The following is a 14499-nucleotide window of genomic DNA, read 5'->3' as shown; positions in this document are numbered from 1 at the left end:
GGCGAAAAACTAAGCATTCTGATTGTTCAGCTACTCTGTTTGCACAAAGTCCTGCACCTCTGCTGTGTCTCGGTCACCCTGTTTATCTGCTGGAGTCCTCTGAGTATCTGTCCCTAGCATTTGCTTACTCCCTTCTTGCCTGCAGTGTGCTGAGTTCATGAGGCATGTCTGTGTGACAGAGAACTGCGTGGGGAGAGAAGAATCAAAAAGTGGAAATGCATTTTTGAGGAGGAAGGGCCTTCCTTCACAGTGCTCTTTGTGACACCTAACACACTAGCACTCCATACATGAGCTTTAAAATACTGCTATATGTGGCTTGCTCTTCTGATTTATTTCAACAGAGTTGTTTTTTTAATGACATGGCAAATACCCACTACTGTTGACTAGACAATTTGTAAATTATTAAAGTAACCCTTTGAGTGTTCCAATAGCTTTCACTAACGATGTAATTTTTATGCCATTTAAAACAAAACAAATGGATTCAAAGTCCTTTGGATTCAAGTCTACAGTTTTACCCAACCACTCTATTGTGAGCTTGAGCTGTTCTCTTTGCACTGCTAGCAACGACCGTGCACGTGTGCTCTCATAGTGTGCTCTCTGTGGGAGGAAAACCACATTACTAAATTTTCAGAAATTCATGCCTTATTGCCCCATAAACCTCATCTCTGCTCCAATGATTAAACAACAGAACAGCTAACAGAACTGCTCCATTTTCTGCTGATGATTAAGAATCGTAACACATTATCCCTGCTGAAGTACCTGAAGTGTACAGTCCATCAACTAAGTTCTCTGAGCACTGACAGTCACATTTATCTGTTTTACATACTTCAGTTCTGATCTAAGGGCCTTAAGCCACAACAAAAAGAAATAAATATTTAAAGGTAATGCATGCTGTAAACACATTTGGCCAAATGAAATTATGGCAACAAGAGTAACTGCGTTCTCAAATACATTCAAATGATCTAAAATACAAAAAATTCCCTATTTTTCACATTTGGATTATACCAGTCTTAAACCCGAATTTTTGTATTTTACCTCTGCTGCCGAAATAAATGTAACAGCAATGCTCAGCAAACAAGTATAAAGGACCGGAAGAAATTTCCAACAGTCTCACACACGTAACTTTTTCTAACCACCACATGGATTGAGTAATACGCTTAATAATACGCTTAAAACTGCAAAACTCAGCCAAAGAAGATGCAACTATACCAGAAGCAATGTTAATAACTGACCGCTAAAGACTAGCAAGTGTTACAATTTAGAAAACCACAGGGGTGAGAAAAGGATCAGAAGCATCAGGGTCACAACCCACCCAGCATTGCACTGGCCAGCTTGCTCTGTTCTGTCACAAAAGTTTTAGAGTATTGCTGCTCTAGAAACAGAAGTGCTGCCTGATGGGATTTGGAGTAAAGGTGTGAGAAGTAGTATCCTACAGACAGCCACACTGTTAAGATATGGACAATACAACATTTCATCCAGTAACTGAATTAGAAATAGGAAAATGTGATGTGCCCTACAGATAAAGCAGCCAAAAAGTAGGAAAAGCAACCCCACACTTTACCTGCATAAAGCACTCACAGTGAGCACAAACAGAAGCAGCAGATTCTGACTGGAACATTCAAACCAAAGGGTAGAGGTCAAATAGTTCCCCAGGAACTCTCCACTACTGCCAGCCATTGAGGGCAGAGGACTACTGCTAACAGCTGAGCTATAGTTCAGCCAGGGATTTTATTCAATCTCCTTGTGGGACTACAACATACCCCTGCAGCAAAAGAGATTGAGCTGAAAAAAGCATTGTTTTTGGGTTTTGTGGTTTTTTGTTGTTCTGCTGTTCATAACTATTACTGCATTAAAAAATACACACACTGAAACCAGAACCATTAAAACAGTGGTACACATATGCTGGCATAAGGTTGCCAGCAACACATTGACAAGAAGCAAGAATTCATTTAAGCAAGGACTACTGCATATATTATTCAGTCATTTGGACCAAGTTGTTTTTGTAGGCAAAAAAATACAGCTTTACCTCTTTTTAGAAAGAGAGAGGGATGGCACAGCCAGTGAAGAGAAAAAGATCAAAGGCTGTTTGCTTTACTAGTGTAAAGATAAACCTCTCAAACTATTTTTCAGTTCTACAAAGACACTTTTAGAAGACTGTTTGAACCAAGTGTCTCAGGACAATTATTGTCATTTAGAACAACAGCTACAAACAAATACTTTGTAAGACTGCAGGTTCACAGTCACCTCAGAGAATGAGTAACAGAAGTAAACCATCCAAAACACTGCTTCTTTCCTTCTTTTAAATTTAAATATGCAAAACGCTATAGAAAACTTACTGGTTACATTTCCTTTAAAAGACAGTCCAACATTCCCAAAATAAGAAAAAGCCAAGTCAACTGAATATACTCTCTGAATGATCTCTTCTCATGACAGAACCTGCACTGAATTTTTCTGTTTCTATAAGAGGTAAATTCAACCAACATGTACAAACTCACATTTTCTAGAATAAGAATTTCAAGCCTGACATTCACGTATTCTAATTCTTCAATTATTTACTAACTTTCTGTAATCCACCCTGTCTGAAGCTCAATAAGTACAATATTTGCTCACAATCAAGTGCCATGAAACACTTAGATTAATGAGGCATGAGTATTACACACAATCTACCCATTTAACCCATACAAAATTAAAACAACATCTACCTAGGAATACAGAAGTTAAGTGAATTATTTAATATGGAACCATGCATGGTAACACAGATTCTAAAGTAAGATTTACAGTGTCAAGATTGCTCTGTGTGATCATTTTCACTCTTCATATCCAATTGTATGCTCTCAAATTAATGTTGTATGCAAGAAATATTAGAACTCTCTGACAACATCTGTAGCAGTTGTCACAATGGGAAGTTTCTTCAATTGCTGTAAGAGTCAGTTGTTCAGTTAATAAAGATGTACAGTACAGCAGAGAAAGAATATCCAATCTGAAGTCTGATCACACACCAAACAGGAATCAAGAACATGCCAGAACTGAGTCATAATAAGGGTTTTCTTAAAGTGTATTTTAGATATAGATATAGAGTACATACACTAAAGAAGAGAATGCTTGACAGGGATGTTTTGCACTGTAACGTTTAGAAGTGCATCAAATTGCGATCAGAACATAGAGCTTTAACTGAAGTAGGTAACTACTGTACTCAGGAAAAGAACCATGCATGAACTAGTACACCTTAGTTCACACTTCATTGTGTTGACTAGAAAAAGGCTTGCTGAAAATAGTTTTTTCCTCTGTAGTTTACAGTCAGCATTTGTGCCCCAAGTCATGCAAAAACTGCATGAAGTCTCAAGAAGCATTAAAAAAATTTCTTTACATGCACAATTGTCTTACACTGCAGTATTTGTCAACGTATGGTATTGGTTGAATATTTTGGATGGTCAGGTACTCTTATCTCTGTGTAAAAGCTGGAACTCTTTATTAAAGAAAATTGGAAGGCCCGAAAACAGAATACAAGACCAGTGTCAGACCAGAGTCTGTTCTGGTCTTCTTTTTAAAACTACACTATTTTTCTCTAACTAGACCAACGTGCAAATATGAACAGGGCAACAAGCCATCTTCCCCAAAAAAATACAGTGACATACTAATTATGCAATATTTTAAAGTAAAACCCACCATGATTATCAATAATTAATTTTTCCTTCCCAAAGACCTCAAAATATCATTTTTTGTATACAATACCACTCTGAAAAAACTCAACTATACCAAGCATCACACTATCACTTATGACACAAATCTCATTCTCACAATCTTCTTGAGCTCTTCTTTCCTAGTAATGAAGTAAATCTAACTAAAATACAGACTTTTAAAGGGTCACAGACAATGCACAGTGAAGTCCTGATCTTCACTTCTTGACTCAAACTGTTTATAATCAGTATTACACAGAAACACAAACTTTCAGCAGCTTTATAACTGAAGACCCAACATTTCATAAGACACAGATCAAAACAGAAGATTTGCTGTTACATGGAGAAAACGGTCTCACTTTCTCTAAGAATTGCACTTGTGTTGATTGAAAGATTTGACACTGGCATTCCAAACAGTAACAGCAGTTCATAAAACATAATGGTCCAAAATGACTTGCAAATAGTGTAACTACAACTACGTTAAGAACTCAAATAAATGGCAAAGATCCAAAACGAGAAGACAAAAAATATGTCCTACTAAAATACATTTTTTCAAATTATAATTTGAAATGTTAATTTGCAGAATAAGCTAGTAAACAGCAAATACTGTGGTGTCAATTTTAAGTTGTATAAGATACAGCAAACGTGGTTTAGGAGGAAATAAACACATCAAAACAGTAATCAGGTTCTAAGCACACACAATCAAACAGGAAAAATATCCTTCAATTCTAGAACTAGCATACTTTGAACAAGCAATTTAAATGCAATGCATCATCTTGAATACTAGAGGCAATTTCATTTGACATACCTTTTCTCTCTGTTTTCTGTGCAGGGATGGAAGATGTGGATGTAGACAGTTTTGATAAAGTAGATGCTCCATTAGCATCAAAGGATTTCTTTGGCTGGTGATCAGATTGTAGAGAAAATGGACTAGGAGGAACAGTGCTTGGGGTAGCAGTTGGATGAACCACTGGTTTGATGGGATGCTGTACTGGAGTAGAACTACTGTGAGTCTCTGCCCTTGGCAGTCTGTAGTCTCTGTCATTGTGCCTGCTTGTTTGAGATAAAATATTCTGTGGGAGCATACTGCTGGTGTCACTGGAATGCTTGTCTTCCACTTTTTTCAGGATTCCCCAAGTAACGTTGCAATAAGAAAAAAAGGAATAAATTAGAAACGAGTGTAAGATTGCAGAGACTTTGATTAATACAGCTGCACACCAACAACTAGAGCTGATTGAACTTCTCATGACTAAAAAAAGCCTCAAGTAGATCAGCATCAAAAAAGGCAAAATTTAATTCTACTCACTGACAAAATGCATTTTCTGACCTTTGCTTGATTTAGAGTTCCGGTTAAGCACTGTGTTTTGATGAAAGGCTGCTTTATAACAAGTGTTACAGTCAAGTTAACTTTTGAAGTCGCCTAAAAAAAAATCTAAATCAAAATCTATTATTTCCATCTTGTATTTAGTGTGAAGAGATAATTTGTGCCATTTTTCTTTTGTTCACTGAAAATCCTGAACATCAAGTATAAGTTTTAAATTCTAGCCTTTAAAGAATTCCTCTTCACGTCACTTAAGTATTACAACAAATTTACTTACAGTTGAATTAATTCAAGACAACTATATATACTAAATGAGTGACTAATCTGCATTTGTCACACAATCATAAGACTTTAAAATATGCTCCACAGGGAACACACCAAGCAAATACAGAGTAATTCTTTTTATAGATTCTTAGATTGTCATCTGTCACAAAACAAATACTGCATTATGCATGTCTGCTATCTTTTTGTAGCATTCAGTATGTTTTAGCACATGCAGTGCGTTTCACTATACACAGAAAAACAGTCCTTTATACATCTCTACCTCATCAAGTCCCAAGATTGTGGGGGAAGATTAATACTCTGACTTCTACTTTTAAATCATCCTGAGAACTGTGCTACAAATTCACCCAAACGACATCAGCATAGAGACAGAATCCCACAGTACAACTATTTTCCACAAAAAAATTGAATTGACAAAGATTAAAGCTAGGTATCAGGAGAAAAATTTCAAAGTTACAGAAATTCATAGTCCAGGAAAGGTTTTGATAAGAGTATTGGTAGAGTAAAAACATACTTGCAATAACATATACAAGCCTCTAAAAACCCTGATATCATAATCCATTAAATTAGCTTATTATTTTCAGATGTGAAATCAGGCTTTAAAAGAGACCTCTGCATCTCTATTTTTAAGCTCAAAATATGACATTGGCAGGTCTCAATGATCACGACAGTCCAACTAAACTATAAATTGTGCAAGTTTTTTAGATAACTACCCATGAAGATAATTAAATTAGGCAGTAAAAGCTGCAAAAAGGAGGAGCACCACGAACAGCATTAAGCAAATGTTACACTAGTAAAGGCTTAAAGTTATTTTAAGAAACAACATTTGGGAGAGCTGACTGTGCTATCCACTTTTGCTTTTATATATAAAAAGGTGAGAAAAACAGCTAAGAAAAGGGATTTTTAAAATTTTTTAAGTTTGGAAAAGAAAACAGTAATGCAAACAAGGCAAGAACATATTGCTGTAAAAAAACCACATACTTCCACTGGCAAACCCACTGGCAGCTGTCGCCTGCATCACCTCTCTTCTGTAATCCCTATCTTTTGGAAAACTGTTAACTGACATTTTGCTTGCTTCTTTTTGTCTCTGCTCTCTGAAGAAAAGAAAACAAAAGTTAAGTAAGAACTTAGATCATCTAATAATATAACAGTTTCTATGGGTGAAGTTACATGAGATGAATTAAACTGCTCTAAGAGCTTGCTGCTACGGGCAGGGTTGGCAAACTCCAGCCACTGCTTCCTTACAGCTGTGCTTGTTGAAGCCCACAATGTACCAGTTCAGCTCACTAACACTGACCAAAAAAAAAAATGAAAACAGAACAACCCAAAACAAAACTTAAAAAAACACCACTCACCAAAAATCAAAACAAACAAACCAACCATACTTCCCCCTCAGGCTTTGGATTGTTAAGGGATAAAATAAGTGCCAGAGGTCACAGTAAGGGTAGAAACATGGCAGACTTAGACCACAATCTGTTATAGCAGTAATCTATTAGATAAGCTCAACTCTTAAACAAGCTTAAGAATATTTGTTCCTTATACAATTAAAACAAACACAAGCACATACCTTTCCAGCCACTCTTTTGGTTTTTCCCATTGTGAAACTTCTGTTCGGCAGTTGTAGTAGTACTTTTTGCCTGAAGAGCTGATGTGTTCAGACCAATCATCCGCAGAATCATAAGCCTTTAAAGTACAAACAGTGTTGGACAAAAGACCACTTGAGAGTTTTAATATACAAATTTAAGAGTTTTCATTGGTTTTAAAACTACATGGTATCCTTATATGCATTCGCATCACTGTTTTCCATTTACACCATCTCTAAATGCCTGTTTCACTGACAGCCTGAAGATGTGACCACTACGCTCCCACTGCATTCTGCAAGTTTCCTCTGGTTTATTCCCACCAAACCTTAAACAAAAAGCTAATAGTATGTTTAGTGAGATGCAGTAATGTCAATATTAATATTATTAGTTTCCTTCACCTTAAAATTTCCTCAAAAATTATTACATTTTCAAAATTTTTCTATACATTGCAAATTTACCTATTTTGTTTTAGTGCAATTTTTAACAAACACCACCTTAACTATTAAAACTTGGATATTAAAGTGACTAAAATCCACAATGTGTAATGTATCTTAAATAAGTAAAATCATACTGTCTTCTCTAGATTAACCACAAAGGTCATGGAAAGTATTTCTTCTTTAATTTAAATAATCTAGTATTTTAAAATTAAAGGCAGGTAGCTCAAAGCTCTAATGATTATCAATCAGAATAGTTTTACAACAACTGCATTTTGAATTTACAGAGTGTTTATAAAATAAAGACTTAAGTTGGAAAATTCACTGAAGCAGGTAATGTACATGCTGCTTGTCTTACATAAAATTATGAAAATATAGTGTGTATGAATGGGGTGATACAGGGACGAATACCAATCACAAATACTCACTGCATCAGAAGTTTTGCTTGGATTATTGCTGGGATTAGAAGAATGTGAATTTGAACTATGAAGAGCACTGTGGTTGTGTGAATTTTCTTGTGGAGAGTAACTGGTCCCTAAAGGAAAAAAGAAAGACTGTTCACAATGTGTGTTTTCAAAGAAATTAACGGTCTACATTCTAAGGATGTAGAAGGGCAATGAAGAGGGGAGGGGAGAAAGTAAATTGTCCACAGCCTGGACCACAGCATAGTTCAGATGCAGAAGTATTTCAGGAGACCACATGCGTATTTCTTTTCACATAGAGTAAAACTCACTTTGCCTTTCTAGTTACAATAACGCAGTATGTCCTTTTGCTGGTCTTACTCTCAAACTTTGTTCCATTACAAGCAAACAAGTAGCCTTCATAACTTTTGACACTTCGAAGAGTCCTAACATGCCAATTCAGAAATTAACAGGCATTTTCTCCTCAACATTAAGTCAGAAAGTTAAAACAGGCTTATCAACAGCCTACACAGATACACAAAATCAGGCTGTAAGTTCACTGAAGCAATGCTGTTTTCTAAACCACTGAGACTACTTGTAACTACTTCTAGGTAACTCTTTCTGTTTATGCATACAGATCAAACCAAATTTTCCTGCACCTCAGTCTCTGCAATAAAGGTATTGACATCTAGAATACCAAAAGCAACATTTCCCAAACTCCTCCTGCTTCTGGCCTCCCTACCAACTACTTCTCAAGGTAAGCTGGTTTTCCTCGATATGAAAACACTTAAACAACAAAAAATCCCAGTTGAAATGGAAAGAGATAATTCTCGGCATCTTTTAGATCTGGATTTGTGCCTAAGCTCAAGTCACCTGAACAGTTCCACATATGAAGTCAAAGTGCTTTGCAAATGGCAAAGAGTGGATCTTATGGGCAACTACAGTAAAGAACAGTCTACTTAAGCAGTGCGAGTGAACGGAGTAATAAAAAAAATTGGTTTAAAGTCTTCCGAGAGCGACACACAGAGACAATGACTAAATGATATAGCATGGTGCAGAATTAGAGATATTATAATCCAAATTCTGTCTTCTGAGCCTTCTGACTACATACAAGCACTGACAAATTACTATTTCAAAAATTTCTTCCTCCCCACCTCTAACCCTGCAGGTTAGAAAAACAGTCCACCACAAAAGCAAAGAGGAACAACACCATGATTAACCTGTTTAGTACCTTACAAAGGTTAAAGGTCAATCTGCACACATGTGTTACTGCAACATGAACCATCAGTATCTCAAAACCTTCCCCCACACCGTCTTGACTAAAACTGTATGTTATTCTCCTTAAGGCTATGGAGGGTGAAAAAAAAAGAAAGGAAAACAGAGTAAGTCTCATACTCAAATAACCTCCTTCCAGGAGCTAGGTAATTAGTCCTACATCAAAAGTATCTTGCATGCTTAGAGCCAGGTAGAATGACTTACCATTGGGCTTGTCAAAGCAACGCTCACAATATCACACACTTGTGATGCACATGCATAACAACAACAAAAAAGACGTTTATAAAAATAGACACATTTAATTCCCCTAAATATAAGTAGTATATTGTAATTACTAGTATGTATTCCTCGGTCACACCAACAGCCTAAATTTTTTTTTTGACACTGATTAGGGAGTGAAATAGCTGTTTAATATTTTTGTATTAATCATTCTGTTAAGTTTTTATTTATTTACTATACCCTTCCACTGAGATAAAATCATTAAAATTTCTTTATGTATTTCCGTAGGTTGCTCAAGGCAGACATATTAATTCACTTCTGCTACAAGATAAAATCATCTCCCTTTTTTAAGAAAAAAACAAGATGAAAATTTACCAGATGGCCTGTTTGAACAGTTTGATAATAGTCCCTTCAAAATGTCAGAAAACACCAATGTACTTAATTTACTGTAATCCCATAGCATGGATGCAGGAACACTGCACTTTGTTCAACATACTGAAGAGGTACATGGTTATACTTAAATACTCCAATGGTCTAAATACAGCACCACAGTGAATCTAACACTCATTTTCCAAACACGAGTAAGAGCCAACAACATACCTATTAAATCAGTAAAATATTTTAAAGCCAATTCTACCCAATCCACAAACAAACCCCTCAAATACTCTGAGCAGAGTTTCAGACCCCATGTGTTCTATCAGCTCAGCACATGCCCCCTCCATCTCACACTGTGCCCAGCCCCGAACTGAGTCACCAAGCAAGTATCAGAGCAGCTGCAGCAGTCACACCCACCTGCAGCTGGCCCCGATAGCAGAAACACCTACTACACAGCAGTTTATTCACAAGGGGCCCCTGGGCCCCTCTCTGCTGAGCTGCAATCCTCCTAGACTGCACACCCAGAGGCTCCACCCAGCAGGGATCCTGTCTGACCTGACGGGCCTCAGCTGTATAAAAACTGACCATGGCTGCTCCAGCAATACCTACTGCCTCGGGTCACCAGGACAAGCCATGTGGGCATTTACAGGGCCAACCATAAATACATCCCTGATGGTGCCCAAGACAATTACACAGTACAATTACAGGTGCAGGTTCACCACCCACACCTCCATTTTATTTTATGCATAATACTGCTTTACGTTTGGATCTGTACCTGAACTTCAGAAATGAGCATATGAAAGGACTTCTGAACTGATGTTTGCTGCTGGGAAGCTTCCAAGACCAAAGCAAGTGTACTCTGGAGAAAAAGAGTTTTAGGCACTTCATACAAGTTAAGGCCTTACAGATTCTATGTAAACATGAAAAACATATTGCCAAATTTCCTTTTTATACTGAGGCAGCAAGGTTTTAGTATGCAGTTAAATCCATACACAACAGTCATCTAGGAATCTGACAACCCAGCCAAGCAAGCAGTACCAGCTGCCTGGGAAAGTTGTAGAAGATCTTTAAAAGGCCGCTAAGTTAAAATGGCATGCAGAAAGCAACCTGCAAGCGGAGGTCTACCTCTAAAAAGATGTGGGGGTTCCCCTGAATCAAATGCCTTCACCTTTAGCAAAGCCTAACCCCAAGTCATCTTACAGTGGCTGTGACTTGCAATCAGCTCTGCATCTCCCAGCTGCATGCCTGGCAAAGTAGATCATGAAAAAAGATTAGTTCATATTCCAGAAACAGGACCAATAAGGTAGACAGCACACTACTGTCCCTCAAGACAGTCCCTTATAGCACTTCTCACCTTTTCCTCTTACAGTTAGACATTCATTACTGGTTCCACTTTCTTCAGGAAGAAGGGACAAAGACTTGTTAACGTATCTTAAGATTCAGCAATTGCAAATATATATCTTTGATGCACCACAGGGAAATTCACATTGTGTTATGAATACTCCGACTAGCTACAGAACTCCCCATGGAAATGTTTACTGCATCATCACGGTGAGTTTCCTCAGCTTAATCATTCTTTTGAAAGCAGTTAAAGCTGGAAAGAGCTACTCTTAACTGGAAGATGGCCAAGAAGGGCATCAGCACTGCAGTTACATAAAACTGAAGTGGTGCAACTGTGTGAGCAAGCCTTTACTAACACTAATCCTAATGATGAACAAGTCATAGTGCCGGTCAGAGTCAGGGTTAATATATCAAAGCTATCACCTAGTCTTTCAAACAATCACATCCTCGTTACTAATGCATGAAAATCACCAGAAAGCACAAAGAGCAAGGTTCTGGGAACCAATTCAAAAACTGGGCTGTGACTTAATGCCTACTACAGATCTGAGATTCTGTCATGCCAAGACTCACTTTAAGTAGTTTCCAGATCCAAACTGCTGAATCCAAGACAGTTTGAACTGCAACAAGGGTTCAACACTGTGCTGAACTTGAAAAACAGATATAACACAGAGTGAAGTAAGAATATTCTCTAGTAATTATCACATTTAATTAATATCTCCATTAACACCACTTCAACTCTGAAATTATGAAAAACTCATATTCTGAGTTAGTTAAGGATCGGGCTATTCTAATAAAACAACTGATAAAATCCCTGTTAATATCCTAACTCTCATAACCATAATAAAATGTGTCAGTGCAGATAATATAAAGGAAGTTTACAAATGCTCACCAGCTGGAACTCAAAGGCAATCCACCCCTTTAGTCCCTCCAGAGGGAACAGGGATCTAGGAAGGAGAGTCATCTTTTCTGTGCCCAGAAACCAGGCATGTGGAAAGAAACACTGGGCAACAGAAAAGCAAGGAAATTCATTCTATTCGTGTCAACGTCATACACACTGTTCCATGAACCTATGTTCCAACTCTCAGCTAACATGCAATCAAATCCATTAAACTAGAGACAATATCAGAACCTGAACTTCCTCAACAGAACAAATACTACCCAACTGACAGACACTAACTAGTTGTTAACAGAGAAAACAGCAAGATGATATTTTATGGAGATAACTAATTAAGACTTGTTTAAACAGTGAAAATGATAGAAACTTATCTAGAATAAGCCTCAATTAAAATGTCTTAAGTGTATTTCAACTGGCTTTTTTAGTTCAGTGCAAATCTTTGTCCGAACATTTTCTGAAGTACTGCATATGGGAGTAAATAAAGCAGCACAATAGGAACACAATACCCAATGTCCCAGCAGTAACTAAACAGCCTATCATGGCCATTTTGATTTGCCACATGTAAAAGTAATAAGACAAATAATAATTTTTCTTCACTGCATTTTTATGTGGCTTGCTGTATTGAAATAAATATGGTTGCCTTCCACAGGCAAACAAAAGCATAAAAACTTGCCATGTTCCTAGCAGAGTAGTGGCCTCAGAGAATACACCAACTGCACAGTAACATTTTCCAGAAATTCATAACATACTAAGTTGAATGCACAATGCTCTGCCAAAAGAAAGAAAATCTAGCCTGATCACTGTACTGCCCAACTGCCCAATTACATACTCATTATGCCCCCCCAAATAAATGTTTTATACCAGTCAACAAGTAGCTCTATTGAGCATAAAAGCTTACAAAGCCTCATTTCATTCCCTGCCTTCCTCTCCTGCCACACTGCCTATCCAGGACAGCAGTCTCTGTTCTTTTGCAATATCCAATTCACAGGGTAATCATTCCAATATAAAGACGTTTTCATCTTTTTTTTCCAAGTTGCCATTCACACAAAATTTAATGGAAATCAGCCAAAAACATTACTATAAACAGACCAAGACTCGTACATACATGGAGTTGCAAAAATGACCAATAAGGGATGGAAATGATACTATAAGCATACAGTTTTATTCATAATAGAATTTTTCTTCTAAAATGGCAGTAAGAAAATGACACCTTGAGAAGGAAAAGTCAGGAGCAGTAATCAGTGAAAGTTAAGGACTCGTATTGTTTTATTAATGCAATACTCAACACGTGCCAAGATATTACTGATTACTGAAATGAAAAAGAAAATTAAATCTTACACACTGCATAATGTATAACATTTTATTACTTTGCTGTCTTCTGTTTACATTTTTATTTTTAATTAAATCTACTCAATTTATTTCAGAAACTGAAGTTTAATTTTAGGGCAAACAGACCAAACTGCTCTAGAAAGAAAACCAGTTATCCTGCACATCAAAAAGGAAAGCAAAAGGTAATAAAATGTTAAAAAGTTAACACTGCTAGAGCAGATATAAACTTATTTTGGTCCAACCATCCTCTTCTCATTTGCTCCTTTCCTTGTTACAGCTACAACTAAGAAACTAAATAAATCTGGGGTTGTTTTCTTTCTCCCCTCAGTCAACCTCCCAGTAGCAGTGAGAAATCATTTTTCAACTTAGACATTACTTTGAAAAGTATCAGGTTCACTAACAAGGTCCACTGAATCCACTGAGTTTCTGTATGATCCAATACTCAAATGTCCCAAATCATACCATTCAAAAAAGCCTAAGGGATGAAACATGCATTTCCACTACACTCTAGACAGAATCCCTACCAACTTCCTTCTTCAAAGAACACCAGTATATTTTCAGTTTTCTTGATATCTCAACTACTGAAATAACAATAAGCCAAAGATGGGACCAATAATTTTACCATCACCTGTATAAAACGTTTATTCCTAATTTCTGAAGTGGAGTAAGCAATATCATTTGAAAGAAATTTGCCTCTTTCTCATGAATTAAGGCAAATTCCAACCAGCTTCTAAACACTTCTGATAAGACTCAAAGGTTACTAAAGTAGATACTTCTAAACAAACTGTAATCTAGAACATGGATCTATGTGACATTGATAACTACAGGTGAACAACAAATTCTTCAGATTTACAGCTGCGACCTCCTCCCTTTAGGGGGCCTTAGGTTCAGGTCAACTAATAAATTTAAAAAATGCCAGCAACAACCTCAACACTGCTGAACACTTACTAAGGCACCCACTTCATTTGAGATCAACTGACTTGAAAAAAGCAGCCTAAGCAATTTTACCCATCGAAAATGTATTTCAGCAATACAAGAGGCATATTCCTAATACTCAGAAGACTTCAGTGTGTTAAATAAAACCCAAACTCCCTGTTCAACATGACCAATGACAGTCAATTTTAAAATCTTTTTAAACCTGCAACACTAATTACCATTACCATGCCTGTATGAAGTGGAGTGGGACGTTCTTCTGAAAAGAAAACAGAGGTAGGTTGAGAATAAAGCCAAACTCTGCTTTCATTCTGGACTGTAGCTCATAAAACATTTACATCTCTAATACAGTGTCAGAGACTGCTCAAGAGAGGTTCTTCTCACCTCAAATAACAGCTTTATGCAAAAAGAGGCTTTTAAATTATGACATGCAA

At 36.9% G+C, this 14499-nt stretch overlaps 1 protein-coding gene across 1 annotated transcript in view; it reads right to left on the bottom strand.

Annotated features, from left to right (window-relative positions):
- The window catches only part of WAC (WW domain containing adaptor with coiled-coil), a 57420-nt gene that overhangs the window by 29273 nt on the left and 13648 nt on the right, over positions 1–14499 (bottom strand). The window contains exons 4-7 of the mRNA XM_027687010.1: positions 7726–7832; positions 6848–6963; positions 6262–6374; positions 4486–4794 (exon numbers count right to left, since the gene is read on the bottom strand). Coding sequence (XP_027542811.1) covers positions 4486–4794; positions 6262–6374; positions 6848–6963; positions 7726–7832 — 645 coding nt within the window. The remainder of the gene's footprint in view (positions 1–4485; positions 4795–6261; positions 6375–6847; positions 6964–7725; positions 7833–14499) is intronic.

Source organism: Neopelma chrysocephalum, unplaced genomic scaffold (assembly GCF_003984885.1).
Source record: "Neopelma chrysocephalum unplaced genomic scaffold, ASM398488v2 Primary Assembly neopelma1_72, whole genome shotgun sequence".
In the NCBI taxonomy this organism is placed as follows: domain Eukaryota; kingdom Metazoa; phylum Chordata; class Aves; order Passeriformes; family Pipridae; genus Neopelma; species Neopelma chrysocephalum.
Note: the sequence above shows the minus strand (reverse complement) of the source record. Positions and strands in the feature narration are given on the sequence as shown.